This window comes from Falco naumanni, chromosome 8 (genome assembly GCF_017639655.2).
Source record: "Falco naumanni isolate bFalNau1 chromosome 8, bFalNau1.pat, whole genome shotgun sequence".
In the NCBI taxonomy this organism is placed as follows: Eukaryota; Metazoa; Chordata; class Aves; order Falconiformes; family Falconidae; genus Falco; species Falco naumanni.
The window spans coordinates 5,959,485-5,976,415 of NC_054061.1; the positions used below are offsets into that span (position 1 = coordinate 5,959,485).

The window sequence follows — 16,931 nt, forward strand, 5'->3', positions numbered from 1 at the left end:
CTGGATGATAAACATCTAAAGGGTTTATAATACTTCCCATTCCTATAATAGCTGTCAATCAGGTGATTATATATTATGCTTATCAGTGGTCCTCTTACTGAAGGAAAGCAGCACGGTTAAGGAAAAGCTCTTAAGCCTCAGTTTATCTTAAAGCAGATGCTGAAATTCCAGGAGAATCCAGGCATCTATATGAGGATAAGCACCTCCACCAGTGCTAATTCCATTGAAAGATGACCTGCGGCAGATCCCAACTTAGAGAAACTGCCATTGATTTTTCAAAAATAGCTTGATCAAATACTGAGAGAATGCACATCAGCCATACCTTAACACCACTTTCCTTGAAAGCTGCTGCATGTTCCTAGTTCACCGTACATTCCACCCCGACTAAACCTCAGCAGGAAAAGCTTTCATTGAAAGCTAATCGTAATAGTTCATCTTAAAATACTGCATTAAATATTACTTGTGTAGGTAGGCACTGTTGGAATTGAGTCACATGCAATGTGATGGCAACTGTGAATATCACACATAATATTGTGACAATAATCCTAATGAAATCTCCTTATTGCCCAAAGTGTTATTATACTTAGTCATTCTTGGAAACACTCAAGGTACCATTTAAATTGTTTTCACAATACTAAGCTCTGAAACAAGCCACCAGAAGCTTACCAAGCAGTCTCCCCGCACACAGATGCTGTAAGCGTCTTTGTAGGAGCAGCGGGTCCCATCGTGTACCATCCTTTTCATATACACCACGTCCCCTGTTTCCTTTGATTCACAATACAGGTGGCACCTTTCCTTAGCTGAAAAATGAAATTACCCAAATTGTATGTGTTCAGCTCTGACAGTTTAGTTACTGACTTTGTGAACAGCATTTTCAATAGCGCTGGCTCTCTTCTTCTTCCTTGCATACATCACAGAACGCAATACGGTACCCACATAAATGATCGATGCTTATCCCCTTTCAAAGGCTATGTGATCACTGGGAAACTACTGAATCATAAAGCATCCATATGTCATCATTAGGAGACAGTCTTAAAAATAACAGATCATTTACTTTGCTGGGGGGGCCTCTATTTAATCCTGTATCAGATGATGCAATCTGGCAGAGGTTTCTGCATACTACGTGACTACCTGCGAGAGATGCAGGTGCCTGCATCAGTTTCTCCTGCACTGCACTTAAATCTGAGAAAAGCAAAAGTCATTTTGCCATTCAAAGCAGCTGCTCAGCACCGAGTGAATCTGGCATCCAAAATGTCTTCAGAGGCAGCTGGGCCATATCGTTTCCTCCTAAACACAAAGTTAATTCTCCCTCATTGTTGTGCTTGTTAGTTAAAAACATTAAACAAGGTAAGATGTCAAAGAGATTTGGAAAAAAAAAATAATATTGCTAACACATGCACGAACAGCCAGACAAGTATACCTCTTTCTCCTAATCTGTTCCAAAGACCTAAGAACAAAAAATAAAGCTGAAATGACTAGTCAGTGGCTGAATAAAGTTGTATTCCGCCAGTGTATTTCATTTTACCCATCTCTCTGGCTGTCCCCAGCCCCGTAATGGGATTCACTATGCTTTCCTTGGCAGTGAAGAGTAGATGGCCTTTCTGTTAGATGAAACAAATAAAGATTCTGCTATTTTAATGTGATTAAAAGTTGGGACACTTTTCCCACCCTTTAAAACAATAACGACCTTTCTGCTATAGCAGTTCAATTAAAATAAATCTTCACAGGCCCTTTGCGTTCTTCCGCTGTGCAGTTCCATGGCCTCTGCCCTCTTTTAATAAAGTCCTTGTTATTGCTGTTGGTGTCCTCATGGCCACCGGGTATTGGTACATCAGAGACCTTTGTTACTGCTCCTGAACAGCACAGAGATGTCAGGCTAAAAACGTAGGGTCTAGACTATTAAAACAGGTACTTTTTTAGTGCAGATTCTTAACCGGGGACTATTAAGATCACAATAATTGCAGACCTGATGTGTTTGCATACATTAGAAATATTTAGCCGTGCACAAGACATAGTCGTGTACGCACACACCCCCTGGGTATGTACCCACACCCACCCCACACATACCATACATTCACTGCACGCGATGAAATGAAAATACCAGAAGGTCTGACTGGGTGCCAACATCTCTGTACAAGGGCTTTATTTTAGAGAGGGTTCTTTTCCCATTGGTCCATGGGAACAGTAAATGTGCAAGTGCCGTTAAATTGGACCCTGTTAATTGCAAAGAATTATTTTCTTTCTATTCACTGGTGTTGGGCATGGTAGAGGTGCAGGAGCATGGACGTGACCATGTGCCTGTCTGTTCCCTGCTCCCCATGTGTTTCCTTCTCATTTAGCTGAGGCTGGGAGCTAACAGCCAATGTCTCTACAGTGTCCTGGCAGATGCGAAATGGGATGCTCAGGGGGCCTGGAGCAAGAGACAGGCCATGGCACGAGGTGGCACGAGGGCGCTCAAGCACACACTGGGGTGTACCCCAGCTTGGTGGCTTTTCTCTGGCCACAGGGTGAGATGCTCCTCTCTGTCCCCATCACATGCACAATGTGTCAGACACGTCCAGCTGAGCTGCGTGTGAAGTATATGGATTTAATGTCACTTTTGAGCCACAACTGTATTATCTTCACAAAGTATGTCACTGATATGCCTTATCTTTACAAAAGGGATTCTAAAATACATTAGAGTTCAAGCATAAGCCACCCTCCAGCCTTGTTCTCACACAAAAGCTGTTCCCTCTAATAACCTTGCACAGGTAAATGTAATTCTAAAGGTGGCTGCAGTCATACCATAGTTATATGGGAAACCAGCAGTGCCCAGTGAGCAGTGCTCAGACATCAGTGAGCTGGTTTCTCACCCAGAAGCCATTGAATTTAATAGAAAAACATCTGATTAGTTTCAGTGGTTTTTGCAGCAGACTGCTCCAAAGGCTAAAGCAGAAGCAAAGGTCCTGCGGGCCGCAGCGTTCGTCCCCTCTCCCTCTGCCAGCAAAGCTATTTCATGAAATTAAGCTGTGAGGCTGCATCTGCACATCTGAAAATCCCAGACTGCACAAGATGGCATGAAAAGAATGAGGGAACCCTGCAAACTGTTTGGGAAGAAAGTCAGGCAAATTAATTATAAGGGATTTGCTGTTAACTCCTGGCAGAGCATCCTTTCACCGGAATGCAGAGTGGTTCACCCAAAGTGACCCTCTCCCTCCCAGAGATGGGTGTCCGGCTGAGGACAGCCCAGGTGCCCAGTACTGGCCCCTCGCCAGGCCAACCCTGCCCTGAAGGATACATCGTTCAAATGAAGTGACCAGGTCTAAAGCTAGCGAGCAGCCCTCACCACTTGCCAAACAAGTCGAGAATCATTGCCCTCCGCCTTTTTGTTTGGTCAAACCTCTTCTCAGCATGTTTTCAATACAACTTGGCAATAGCACGGCAACAGCCGTCGTGGCCCCAGTCAGCCAGCTGAAAGTTAAGCAGAGGCATTAATGGGAAAAGGAACATTTTTATTCTAAGAGGTGACCTCTGCTGAGATGCCAGAACATCAGACTGATCATGCTGGTTCAGATTCAGCACCCATCCAACCCAACACCTGCCTCCGACAGCACCAGCAGCGTTTGCAGGAAGACGTAAGAACAAACCCGATACTTTTCTCAGAATATTCTCCAAGTTCCTCATAAACTGCAGCTTGGGGATTTCCTAAGTCATGGCTGGAACTTGGGTTTAATAGCTTTTACTGGATTACGGGACTTTCAAGAACCTCTCTAAATAATCTTTAAAACTTTCTGGCCTCTGCAATTTCCTGCAGCAATGAATTCCAGTTTAATTATCTCTGTGTGGAAAAGTACTTCCTCTTATTTGTTTTAAATCTGCCACCTGATAATTTTGTTTGATGTTCTGAGGCTTGTGTTATGAGAAACTGAATAATCATTCCATGTTCAGTCTCTCCATGCCAGTCACAATTCTGTAACTCTATCTTTTTAATGTAAATCATCGCTTTTGGAGAGTGAAAATCCAAGGTTATCTAAACTCTCCTCATTCAGAAGCCATTGCTTATGTTTGCTTTGTTTGGGCTTTTCAACCACGGGTTTATTAGCCACGGGGCAGCAGTGAGATGGGCACAATCTGAAAGCTGCATTGGCAGAGTATCTAAAACGCAGGCACACCGTGCAGGTACACGGAGGCAGATCGGTATTTTCCATTCCGCTCTTGACAGTCACCAAATTGATGTTTTCCTAAAGCTATCCCCAGCTGCCACACCTCTCCCTGCAGAGCCCGCCTTGTGTACAGACCCGTCCACATGTACACACTTACCATTTTTTATCCCCATATCCATTACTGGCATTTTTCAACACCAAACTTCATTTGCCACATACAGTCACTTCGTGTCACAAGGTCCCTCTGCAGCAATCACAGTGGGCCTTCTTATTTTAATTAGTTGGAGTAATTTTGTATCCCAAGCAGATTTTGTTACCTCATTCGCTCCCTTTCCCTGCTCACTGCCATGCATGCTCAGCAGCATCCATGCTCCCAGCACCCATCCTTGTGGAACACCCACCCCTATGCAAGCCCATTCCCTCTTATCTCATGATAATTTAAGAGCAGTTACAGGGGAACAGGGTCCAAAGCTTTTTGAAAATCCAAGTACATTATATGAATTGGATCACTCATACACTGATACTCACTGATCCCTCCAAACAACTCATAACAGATCTGTGAGGTATGATTTTCCTAGAAGTTTTACCCCTCCTTATATCATTTTTATTCGTGTTTGCAACTGCTTTTACTTTTCACAGGAAAAAGGGACCGCTCACCATCAACATGTTCATAGGGGAGCCAGTGGTGTTTCATGTTCTGGTACTCAAAATAAGGATCCCACTGCCGGCACTGCTCCTCTCTGAAATCTTCAAAGTCCTTGGGGCAGTCCTGAGTGTTGCACAGCTGGAACTCGTAGCTCGGCCCCACGCACGTGCGGCCTCCGTTGGCAGGACTGTGGAGAGGAGAGACACTCACGGTTAGTTTTGCCATTAATGCATGAATCAAGCGTCTATCAAATCCTCTGAGGAGCAATTTAATTCCCAGTCATGTCACTAGGCACTTGATGAAGCCAGTCACGTATTTCTGATACGGAAAATCTGTATTACTTTTAAAAACCTGCCGTCACTATTTATCTCTTCAAAAGCAATTTCTGCAAGTAGAGCCTCAAACCACTTGATAAAGGCAAGAAAAGCCATTTTCTCAGTGCAGCCCAGGAAAGGAAAGCACAACCAGCCGAAGAGACCCATTCACATTCCCCCCTAAGCCAGCAGCAAACCCAGAAGCAGCCCAGCTCAGTGCAGACATGCCTCAGATCGCTGTCGGATCCGGCAACACTGAGCTCAGGAGTTATAGCTGGGTCTGCACCCTCTTCCAGGAAACACAGAAAACATTTTCAGTAGTACATTAGGCTTTTCCTACATGAAAATAGATTTTACAACTAAAACTTTGCCCACAGTTAAAAAGGTCACTTTCATGTTGCCAATGTAACACAGGCTAAAACAAGAACTGGTAAATTTTTTGTTAACAGAACAAGTTCCATTAGAAAATGCTGCTTCATAAAACTTGGTGGGTTTTTGTTTTTTTAGCCACTGATTCTATAATTTTTAACACTAGAAATTAAATCATTTTATCAGCACAAACCGAGAAAGTTAAAATATTCTGTCTGGTAAAGTCATTTAATTCTGACAATTGTTCCTGTTCTCACTGTTAGGATCTTGACATTTGATGATATCACAGTAAGACAGCAATACTTACACATTTCATATCGTTTGTATGTACCAATCTATATTAAATACATTATACTTGCAATGCTATTGAAATTAAGTCATTCTACATTATCTAGTTACTGAAGCAAAACAATTCAATATTACTAAAATTAACTTTGGGGAAGGTTCTGATCTCTGGAGCTTTGTTCCAACTTGGAAGGAAAAGAGTTCGAAAATATTTTAAGACCTTCTTGTTGAAATATCCTAAAAGGTGGATTCAACAAATATTCTATAAAGCTATATGCTTTAAAAAAAAAAAAATATCCAGCAAATCATTGCCATTATTTCATACGCACATAATAAAACAAGACATATATAGGGCTCTAAACTTTTACTTATGCTTTATGCAGTAGTGTAATAGCACTTTCAAGATCCTTGTAACTGCATAACCAGCTTAATGGATGGATAAACTGAGAAATAAAGATGATTCATGACTTGTGAAGGGCCAAAAGTAGAATTTCTGACAACATATGCTATAGGTCAGATTTAACAAGCACCGCTCAACATCCATTACTGCATTATTGCACTAGTAATTTAGCAAGGATTCTCACCATTCATTTGCTCCACATCAGAAAAACATATGGGTGTATGTTGACTTACTGCGGGTTGTCACACTGCCGTGTCCTGTACTTCACCCCAGTGCCACAAGTGCGAGAACAAGAGCCAAACTTACTCCATGCCCCCCAGTGTCCATCCTGCTTCAGGATGTCCGGTGTTAGCCAGATGCAGTGACCTTTAAAGCAATGCTAAAAGAGAAAATTAGATGTCAAAATGATTAGATGATTAAATTACATCATATGAGAAGCTGTGGTACAACAGATTTCATTTTAGGCACAAATTCTGGATATCTTTTTGCCTCTCCAGCAGAAAGTAGTGAGACTCATTGTTAGATCGTGCCCATGATCCCAAGCTCACTCAGATTTTATAAACTTATGCATGTTAGGTATGCACATATACACTTGCAGAATGCAAGCCTACCAAACTTGTTAAACTGCTCTCAGCATTAACGTTCCTTCATCACGTGTCAGCAGCGGTGATTTCAACACAACAAATACAGATTAATTTAAGGGCAATGGCAGAATCATGGAGGCTAAAGGTGCAATTCTGCCTTTGCCATCGCATGCAGCCACTTCAGGCATCCCTGTGAGTGCTCCTGCTGCAGCACTGTCCTCCCCAGCAGCTCCGAACTCAGCATACGCACTCCTGCAATAAATGTGATCAACGAAGTGGCGTGAAATTAAAGGCAGCCCACATTTTAGACGTTAGCGCTGTTAAATAAAGAACTCTTTCAGTTTCCCTGGAGATCTCATAGTAAACCTGACCAAAATATGAGGAAGTGTTCATTAGAGAGCAGCCCTGGACAGTTCCATTTCTGCGCAATTAATCACGCCCTACACAAGGCTTTCTCTTTTCTTTTACCTGATTTTTAATACAGTCATTCTTCAGAGATTGAAACACATAATTTCCTACATTCCCCAGACCTATAAGGTATTTACACATTTCTGTAAGAGCCTTCATAGCTTCAGTACTGACACTGCCTACTGTCTCCTCTCGTTAAAGAAACCTGCCAATGCCTTTCCACCGGATTCTTCAGTCCCTAATCAAGGCATTCTTTCTTAGCTGAAGTCAGGATGAATTCTTCTCAAGGATCACAGATTCTGGCCCTTTCTCATACTATTTCTCCTTTCATAAAAGTCTACTGATGAAGTGTGGGTGCTGGAAAAGATTTCCAGCCCAAGAAATGCCTTTGCATTAGACTGTTGCAGTTTGTCTGCGTTAACGGTTACTGTCGGGATAAGAGCTCTGGCTCAGGCACACAGATGGCTATAACAACAAGTGCAATCAGTCACTTACTTTCCTTAACATTCAAGTCAACAACAACATTTTACACAGCTTAACAAGCCCTGGAACGCAGGAATTTGGCAGGCAGCACAAGCCAAGCATATGGCTAAATGCATGCTGCCAGCAAAAACAAAATCAGAAGATATATAACAGGAGAGCGTTCTTAAGCATAGAGCGATTAGTGATCTGGAAGACAAATTTAAAAGTGATGGATAATCATTAATAATGCTGAATTTAAAGAGAGCACCATTAGTAAAATGGTGACAAGACACAGCTTACTGATTTGCTAATCTGCTCAATGACTGGCTCTTTATTCATGTAATTTATTTTGGTGCTGATTTGGTTGGACAAGGAGTAGAAAAGAGTAGAAATTAAGCTTCAGCTATTTATTCTTTCTCATGACTTCAAATATTCGAAGTCAAAACCTACGAAATAGATGAGTTAGCACAAAGCCAGTTATACCAATCCTGCTCTGGAGCTGTAACAAGCAGATTTTTCTTAGCGTTTGACAGAACCAGAGATAATTCAGCAAAGCATGAGAGAAATGCAAAATGCTAATATGTCCTTTACTTTCTCTGGTTTTGAAGCTCAGCACTGTACCCTTCAGGGACTGTTTACTTATGGCTTTAGAGAGGTTTGTTTGAATGAACAGTTTGAGTCATCGGGCTCTGTGTAGCAATGGGACCATTCAGAGATGCAGGGGAAGCTGGCAACACATCAGCTTGTCAATACAAATTTCAGCTGGCCTTGGAAGCAGATGAGATATGACAGCTCCTGATCTGTGCTTGCTTATACATCCTTTTATCAGGGTTCTGCATCCCTCAGGTGTAAGTTCCACAGCAATCTCTGAATCTGTTTCAAGAGCCACGTAGCATATGTTCATTATGCAATGATCCAGGATCCAGTGCTTGGACTCCGCAGAGGAGAGGGAGGGACATGTGATGTTGTGTTTTCCAGTCTCTTTTCCCTGTTTTAGGCAGTAACAGGGGGATTTGGGTTTGCAACAACCAGTAACAAACCACCTATTTGATACTATGACTGGTCACTGGACTGGAAGGCAAACATGGAAAAGTGTTATTGACTTCTCTGCGTAAGGGAAAGAGCAGCACTGACTTACTGGAGGAGCTGGTCATACGCCGATTGTCGGGAAGCTGAGGCAGAGCTATTAGGAGACAAGCATTTGTGTAAAATGAGTCATCCCCAGCTCTGCCTTTTTGTTTGTGGATTAAAAGAAAGGAGCCTACATAAAACAAAATGATTCACAACGAAGTCCTACTCTGTGCAGACCCATGCAAGAAAATGTGTGAGAAGGTAAAACCAGAGATGGAGCACTCTCCGGTGTAATAAAGGAAGCCAGAGCCAGCCCTTCCCATTGCTACTACATTAACTACATAATGAGGTGGAAAAGAGCCAGTTCCAACCACTATTGCCTTCATAAACAAGGGGGGTCATTTAAAGAGAGAAGCATATTAAAACAATTATTTTTTTTTAAATAAGAAAAAACCACCCGTGGGTAAATGCAAATTGTTTTCTTAGTGGAAGACAAGATGACTTCTTGCAGTCTCGCCTATTTTTCTGGCAAACAGGACAGTCCAAAACAAGTGCAATTTCCAGGAGAGGAAACTTAAATCTCTTGCAGTAAAACATTCCACTGCTGTTTTCAGCAGTTCTTTGAAACAACTGCTCTGCATGCCAAAAAAACAGCTAGTGTTCCTGTGGGCTTAACGCATCTGCAAGTTAATTTTTCAAGAAAAGACTTGCAGATCTTCCATGGGTATCTCTACCTCTTTTATATCGGGCAGCAACTGGCAACTCCCCTATCTCCTCACTTGGCACCCCAGTTATCTACCAGGTAACCCCTTGTACTGCATCACGGCTGGTGGCCCTCAGCTCTCCCCGCTCTCCAGAGATCCTGTCGGGAGAAGGTTACTTATTTATTTGTATTTCCCATCACTTGCAGGCTGGCCTGCTCCACTCCATCTGTTTAAGAATAATTAGTTGCAAGAGATAAACTGAAAGCTCCAACTCTGAAGTCTACCCTGAGCCAGTAAAAGTTTCTTCAGTGGAGAATCAAGTATTCTCACTGTTTCTGTGGTGACTAACACAGCATACACTTACCCATCTGTCTCTGAGAGAAGCTGAGGTCAGCTTTCTCAGTGGGAAATTATCTGGATTGCTTTGAGTACACTTTACTGTTTTCAGAAACCTTTCTTCTTGGTCCATTTTTCTTCTCAATAATATCTATTTATTTCAATATTTGATCATTCCCTTCCTTTCCTGACAGACTAAAAAATCATTCCAAGTTTGACTCAGATCATCTCATTAGCATGGTGCAAGCAAAGAGCAGACCTGCCAGGTTTGTGCTGGATCCTTGGCACATAAACCAAATCCAAGAGCAACATCAGCTTGGTTGGCAGGGGCAGGTACCAGGCTCATGCCTCTCTCCAAGAAAAAAATCAAAGGAGACTCAGGTGGTGCAAACCTTTGTGCTAGTCACTGCAGCAAGCAGATGGACTCGAGCACAAGATCTTGCATGAATGGCTTCGCGCTTTATTTCTATCCTGTGGAGAGCAGTTAGCTACTTCAGCCGGTATAAATGTCTCCCCAGAAGAGTAATAGTTTAAAAAAATGGAACAAAAACTAGCGATACGTTTCTGAAGGCTGCCTGGGCTTCAGAAGCTGGAACCTAACAGTGGAGCTGACAGAACTGTATACAAGTAAATAAATTATCAGCTGAAAGCATATGTTTTCTCTAAATCCACAGAATGCTACGCAGAGTTAAGCTTTGCACAGTTCTGCCTCATCTGCATGGTTCACTATAGCAATTTACGGAGTGTCTTTGACTTCACATCAAGACTCCAACCCTCCATGTGCTTAACTTCACACCCGGAGTTATTTCATGGAAGTTAACGTGACCATTCAGTCACAAAAGTAATTGCAAGTTGCTGCATCATTGAAGCATCAAAAAATTGACAGGATCTTCCTGCTTGCTCCTGAAAACTCAATCTAGCTTTAAAATATTCAGGCTGGGAGCAATACAAAATATTCTCTTTCCTTTAGGTTTCTATCAAAATAACAGTTTTCTTCTCTAGCTGGGAAGCTCCAAGAGAATATTTTATTTTTCTATCCCTAAACTCAGCAAACGATCAGTTTGCTGCCAACTAACATAATGGTTGTTCAATGGCTCCATTTGCACAAGGAGACTTATTAAAAAGTTTTTGAAACGGCAGAACCTCACTCTTCTGGAAACTCGTTTCAAATAACCACAGGCACAGAAAAGCTTACATACATTTACATATATTTACTTAAATATACATCTATACATGTGTATACATACACACATACAGACAGCATTAGAAAGTCTGATCTTCCTTCCCGTTCTAAGGGTCAGAGCCTCGGTCCAAGGCGCAGCCTGAGCGTGCAGAGACACGGCCCGTGGCAGCGTGCTTGCTGTGCCACGGGTCTTGTGTCTCCCATAGGTGTCCTTGCCCCTTGATGACAGCGAGGGAGGAGGCAGCTGGGCTAGATTCTCCTCAGCAGCATCTGCTCAGTTTGGGAGAGTGAGGGGACCCTTTACCAGCTATCCGAACACCAGGCTTAGGTGAGAACGTCTATGCACCATACGCCGTGTCGGCCTCCCGAACATCGCTTTCATTTCTGGCACGCGGTCCCCTCAGCTGCTGCCACGCCAGGATGTTTCTGTGACACATCAGCAGTGTTGTGATTGGTTTGAGCTTAAAATAGGCCCTGGGAATTAGTGGTATGAAATCATGAAAACTGCAAGTCTCTAAAGAGAGAAACAAATGGATCTTTTTGAATCGGCATCTTCGATTGCTTATGTTTCTGTTCTTTTCTTTTCTGGCATTATTCCAAAGAAAATAGTGGATTAAGTTTGAAGTTATTTTCCTCTTCTTCATGTGCTGATGAGGTATCATGGGAGATGTATCTTAAAGAGGCTGCCACACTGCAACCGATCCCAGCTTTGGGCAACAGACGCATTTTACAGTCCCCATCCTTTCAGGTAAGAGCCTCTGGTATTGTCCAAATCGATGAAGGGAGCGAACAGAGGAAGGCCAGATCAAAGGCAGGGATGAAAAGGAAAGGAACAGATGGAAAAACACTGATCTGATGTGCCTGTATTAAAAATACCAACAACTAATAAACACGCTGGTCAAATGCTGAGCTCAGACATACAAAGTCAGCTGTATAACCTTCATAACTCGTGCTATTTGAAAGGAAATGTTTAGCTCAGACTGCTGAGCCTTATCTAACAAAATAGTTTTCATTTTCTATCATTTTCTCAGGTTCTCCTGGAAGGTTACAGTAAGTTTATTTATCAAAAACTGGGACAGCTCCTCTGGGAATAAAACAGTCATAGTCCTATCATCCACTGAAACTTCAGAATGTGCACATACTGTCTTGCATCTCCACTGAACTAAAAAGCCTGGCTGTTTGCACAGTTTGCTGAAGCCTTGGATCCCAAGTTCCAGTCCAGAGAAAATTTTTACAGCTGAGTTGCATAACATCCTGACAAACTGTTTATAATGGAAGCACTGACAGATCCTTAACTGTATGCTTACAAGTTCTTTGTTTCTTCTCATTTCTGTTCAAATACTAATATGAATGAATGGCTTGAGGAAGAGGGTGATGCAACAAAATGGAATATAAAGGTATTCTTCTGGAGGTTTCACAAATATTTTTAAGGCAAAAATCAAGATATAGAACAGCAAATCCAAACAAAATCTCTAAGATGCTGGATTCTAATTTAATTATTTTTTTAAAAAACAAGAAGTAAAGCTGCTACAACAGCAATAATCTAAAGAAGGGAAAACCAGAAGGGAGTTGTTTATATAGAGCATGACTTGCTAGGGAATTAGATTTAGCATTACATTATGTTTTCATAAAAAAGACATTTCAAAACATAACAGCAGCTGCTAATACGGTTCATTTATCGCATAAATGATGTCATCCACTGGGTTTTACAAAAGATCTTTCCAAGTAGCGACATCTTCCTCTCCCCCTCAGTCACTGCATCCAAAGCCCAGGGAAGCCAGACTTTTTCAGCAGACTTCAAAGGACTTGGAGTTCAGATCCACTATGAGCACAGTGTGACATCCACAGAAGGATAACTGAGACGTGGAGCAGGTCCAGCATGGTGGCTGAGGGATCGGAGCTGTCTGAACCATTGCCACCTCACACCTTCCCTCCACAGTTCCTCAGGCTTCCCTTGACTCTCATCAAGCCAGCAAATCCACCTCCACAAATCTGCCCTTCTCTCCTCACAGTCCTGCTGCGCTGGCATGTTGGCTCTCCATCCCACATCCATCCTTTCCCTCAGGGCAGCCACAGCAGCCTTAGCTTGGCTGTCACCTCTGGGACCGCACTGCTCTCTGCACCTCCCGCACCGAGGAGGCCAGTCAGCTTCACTACAGCATCACCGACACAAACACAACCCCCCCTTCCCCAGCCTCACAAAAGTCACAGGTGAGTGGAAATTTCCCAATTTTTGGTTCTGCCACAAAGACTTGTGAAGAAGCACAGGGCAATCTGCAGCTACTTCCATGACCTGCCTGAGGACAGGGTTTGATGGTCACACAGCTGCCATGCAGGACACGCCAGCCCTGGCCCATGCCTCCTCCCATCACGCTGCTCAACAGCATTACTTGCATGCACGAGTTTGCCCCACACCTCAGCAGACTTCAGGTCCTCAGGACAGGTTCTTCGCTTGTTCCCCTTGATTTTAAGGGGAACATCCCCAGCTGCACAGAAACACGTGTGAACACACGTGAGCGTGCAGGTACACGCAGCACCCACACTCACCTTTCCTGGTGCACACATGGTCCCGTCCAGCGGAGGCCCTTTCTTTGTTTTGCAGAAATAGGGGTTCTCGGGGTGGCTACACCACAGCTGTTTGCAGGGATCAAACGTACGGAACTGAAACACAAGAAAAATCAGAATGGACATCACATTGAGAGCGCTCCCTCTGGAAACTGCAATAGAAGCTGCAGCATGGCGGGGGTTTCCCTTTCCTAGTTGTAAAATGCCAGCTGTCATCACTGATTCCTGAGAAACACTCTGGCGTCTGTGGATTGAGCATATCTGAGCTTTCATACAGAATCATCAGTGACTCTGAAGTGAGATGCCACCTGCATTCGATGGAACAAAGTTGGGCAAAAATGGTTTTACGCTAGTGACCAAAGGCAGACTGGGCATTGGGGAAATCAGTTCCACCAGACAGTTAGACACACATTGCCTTTTCTCACAGCTTCTCCAAATCCTGTTGCTTCATTTGGCAAACAAAACAAAAAAATCATGGGAGAAGGAAACGAGCTGCTCAGACTGTATGTAGCTCAGCTGTTGCAATCACCTCTTTAGGAGGATGGAAATTTGGGTTCGGGGTCCTGATTCAATGAATAAATTGGCATTTTACCTACAACGGAAGAGCTTGTATAGGAGAAGATGGGAACCACCCACCACACAATACACTAAAACATGATGTCTGGACATGCTTTTGGGTATTCTGAACAAAGAAGAACAGAAAGTCTCTGTCCCCAGGCTCTGGAGAATGGCTGTAAGAAAAGACCCTCCTTGGCTGGGACATTCTTCCAAGGCAGCATCAGTGGGAATTGTGTCAAGACACAATACCACAGCTGATACTTTAAAGGTTCTCATCCATTATCCAGAGACACCACTTGGCATACATATTCCTGCAGATGGGAATGAAAGCAGAAGTGTTATGTGTTAGCAGCTGCCACACCAGCTGAAAACACCTCTTTCCATTTAATATTTTGTCCTACTTGAGGAGCTGGAGGAGGGAGGCACAGCCCTGCTGCAGAAGACTCTGCTTTCGGAGGCCAATCCACTGAGAATTGGCTAATCTTGCCTTGCTTCACATTTAGATTTTGTCTCTTGTTTTCCTGGTACAAGAAAGTCCACAATGTCATCAAAAGTCCTTGCGAGCTGCTCTGCTTGCTGCCACACTTATTTTCTCATGCTAGGCATCAAAATGCATCACACTTTCCATAAAATTGGATCATAAAAGCATACTGCCCTTTGTTAGCACAACAAGACGTGCCACCAAATCCACCTCTTTCACATCTGGCTGGGAGTTTTGTAGCAGAATAACTATCTGCCAGCAAGAGGAGGCTCAATAATGCAGCAAGTTTGTTTGCTTGAAGTCTACAACTATTTATGAAACTACAGAATTATTTCTGTAACTCCAGTTTAAAGAAAAAAGACAGAGATACTTCAGTTGTTGTTCCTTGCTTACAGCTAAGTGGGCACATCTTTCCTTGTGGGCTTCACTACACTGTCCTTATTAAGGACATTTCAGAGACACTTACAACACTCCTGGATGAGAAAGAGCAGAAGCCAAACTTAAGTACTCACAGCTGTGCACATCATGTAGCCCAAACCAAAATCAAAACGGCACTGCTCATTCATGGAGTAGTGAATTCCTGGCAGCTGTGGAAGGGAAGGCCAGTCGTGTTCGAAGGGATCATCACGCAGACAATCATAGGAACTGGAACAGGCAAAAATTACAGTAACAGATGGGGCTATGAGACTTGCACAGTGTTTGTGGTTTCATTGCCTTTTTGTTCCAAACAAAGCAGAACCTACGATTTCTCAGATGCTGGTCGTGAAGAGCAGCTAATATTGCAATTAAGCTCAAATTAACTTTATCATGTCGTATCCAACTTTAATGGATTCTATATTTTTTTTCTGAAGCCCTTCCATTGTAATTTCCATTTAGCTTGCAGGTAAATTCCTGTCAGTCTCCAGGGTCCTTATGTGAAAGGAATCAAAGGAAGAATCCACATGAGACCAAGAAGAAAAGAAAGTTTAATTAATTTTCCATTTGTGAAATTTCTTGCTGCCTGCAACTGTCTTTCAAGTGAAGTTTTAGAAGCAGAGGCCAGGGCAACCATCTGAGATTACCACTAAGCTTGCAGTTTTCCTGTGTCCTTACTGAGAAACAGCAGCGCATTTACAAACATGTACTTTCCTGCCTGCTTTAAATGCTCAAGTTTGTTCCCTCTCTGTGTTTCTCCTGACAACTCTCAGCTCCATCCATACTTTGTACAAAGTTTCCTTCCTGCGATGAGTATGGGAGTTTCTCCTCTCCTTCTTCTAAGTAGTGAGGACATAACGTACTGGAATCACACCTGAGTCACGTGGAGGACAGAGGGTTGATGTTAATAGCACTGAATGGTTAACACAGCGTAATCAGTGGTTAATTCACAAGACCAACATGGTTGACAGTATCTCCAAAATGTCTCTGAGTTATTTAAAAGACATGAGGACACCATACACCAGTCTATTCTTGCAACCATTTAGGTTGCCTTGAAGATACCAATAGCTGAAAGCAGAATTTTGGTTAGATCTGCTTCAAAGCAAACCATTATTCTGCTTTGTTATAAGATATTTTAAAATAGCTGTATTTAAAAGAATGTAAAGCAGCCCTCTACACCAGATGATTTTTATTTAATGGCTAAAGGTCTGAAGGATCTTGCTAATTGAAACAATCGTGTTTCCCTCACAATGTTTTTATTCCTTATTGCCCTGCCTAAGATATCTAAGATAATAAAAATACTGACAAAAAAGACTGACTCATGTTTACTTCATGTATTTGGCTGCATTTTTTCCTACTCATTTTCAGGTTTTGCTAGGTATCTTAGTAGTTTCCCCATATTTTTCCATATGGGAACTCGGTCATAAACAGCAGAGTTTGTCAGGGAACTCCAGCACGGGTCTAGTACCCAAAGTGTCAGGTTCAAAGAGAATGCAAGGGGCATGGATGGAGATGTATTCAATAGCATTTAGGGTACTTAAGGGAAAAGTAACAACTGAAGGATTAATTCTAGAACCACACTTTTTCTTTAGATATCTATTGAAGTCAAGAAAAGCCCTGAGCACTTAAAGGCCAGGGTTTCCTCTTTAGGCAGCACCATCTTATCATTGACAGGCGGCATAAGCAACAAATGGCCCTTGAAACCAAATTTGCTATCTGCAAGATAGATGTGAGACTGCTGGGTAGCAGAGGCACTCCTCCAGCTAGAGGTTACATTAGGGAGGGAGGGAAGTGAGCAATAAGATTCATAATAGTGTCTTCTCATAAGCCCTGAGAGGACAGCATATATACTATCAGTGTTCAGAAAATGAAGAGATGTAAATGAAAGGAGAACAATTTAAAATGGACTGAGCTCAAACTAATTGAGAACTTGCATTATAATTTACAATTGATGGGAAGGCATCTCATTCCCAATAGGGTGGGTGGGATTCTTCGTTTGCTTTATTCAA

At 42.7% G+C, this 16,931-nt stretch overlaps 1 protein-coding gene across 2 annotated transcripts in view; it reads right to left on the bottom strand.

Moving 5' to 3' along the window:
* Positions 1-16,931, bottom strand: part of ADAMTS2 (ADAM metallopeptidase with thrombospondin type 1 motif 2) — a 261,540-nt gene that overhangs the window by 19,161 nt on the left and 225,448 nt on the right. For both annotated transcript variants that reach the window (XM_040602875.1, XM_040602874.1), the window contains 5 exons: positions 15,021-15,153; positions 13,452-13,565; positions 6,390-6,535; positions 4,800-4,975; positions 667-800 (listed from right to left, as the gene is read on the bottom strand). In XM_040602875.1, the coding sequence (XP_040458809.1) occupies positions 667-800; positions 4,800-4,975; positions 6,390-6,535; positions 13,452-13,565; positions 15,021-15,153 (703 nt within the window). The remainder of the gene's footprint in view (positions 1-666; positions 801-4,799; positions 4,976-6,389; positions 6,536-13,451; positions 13,566-15,020; positions 15,154-16,931) is intronic.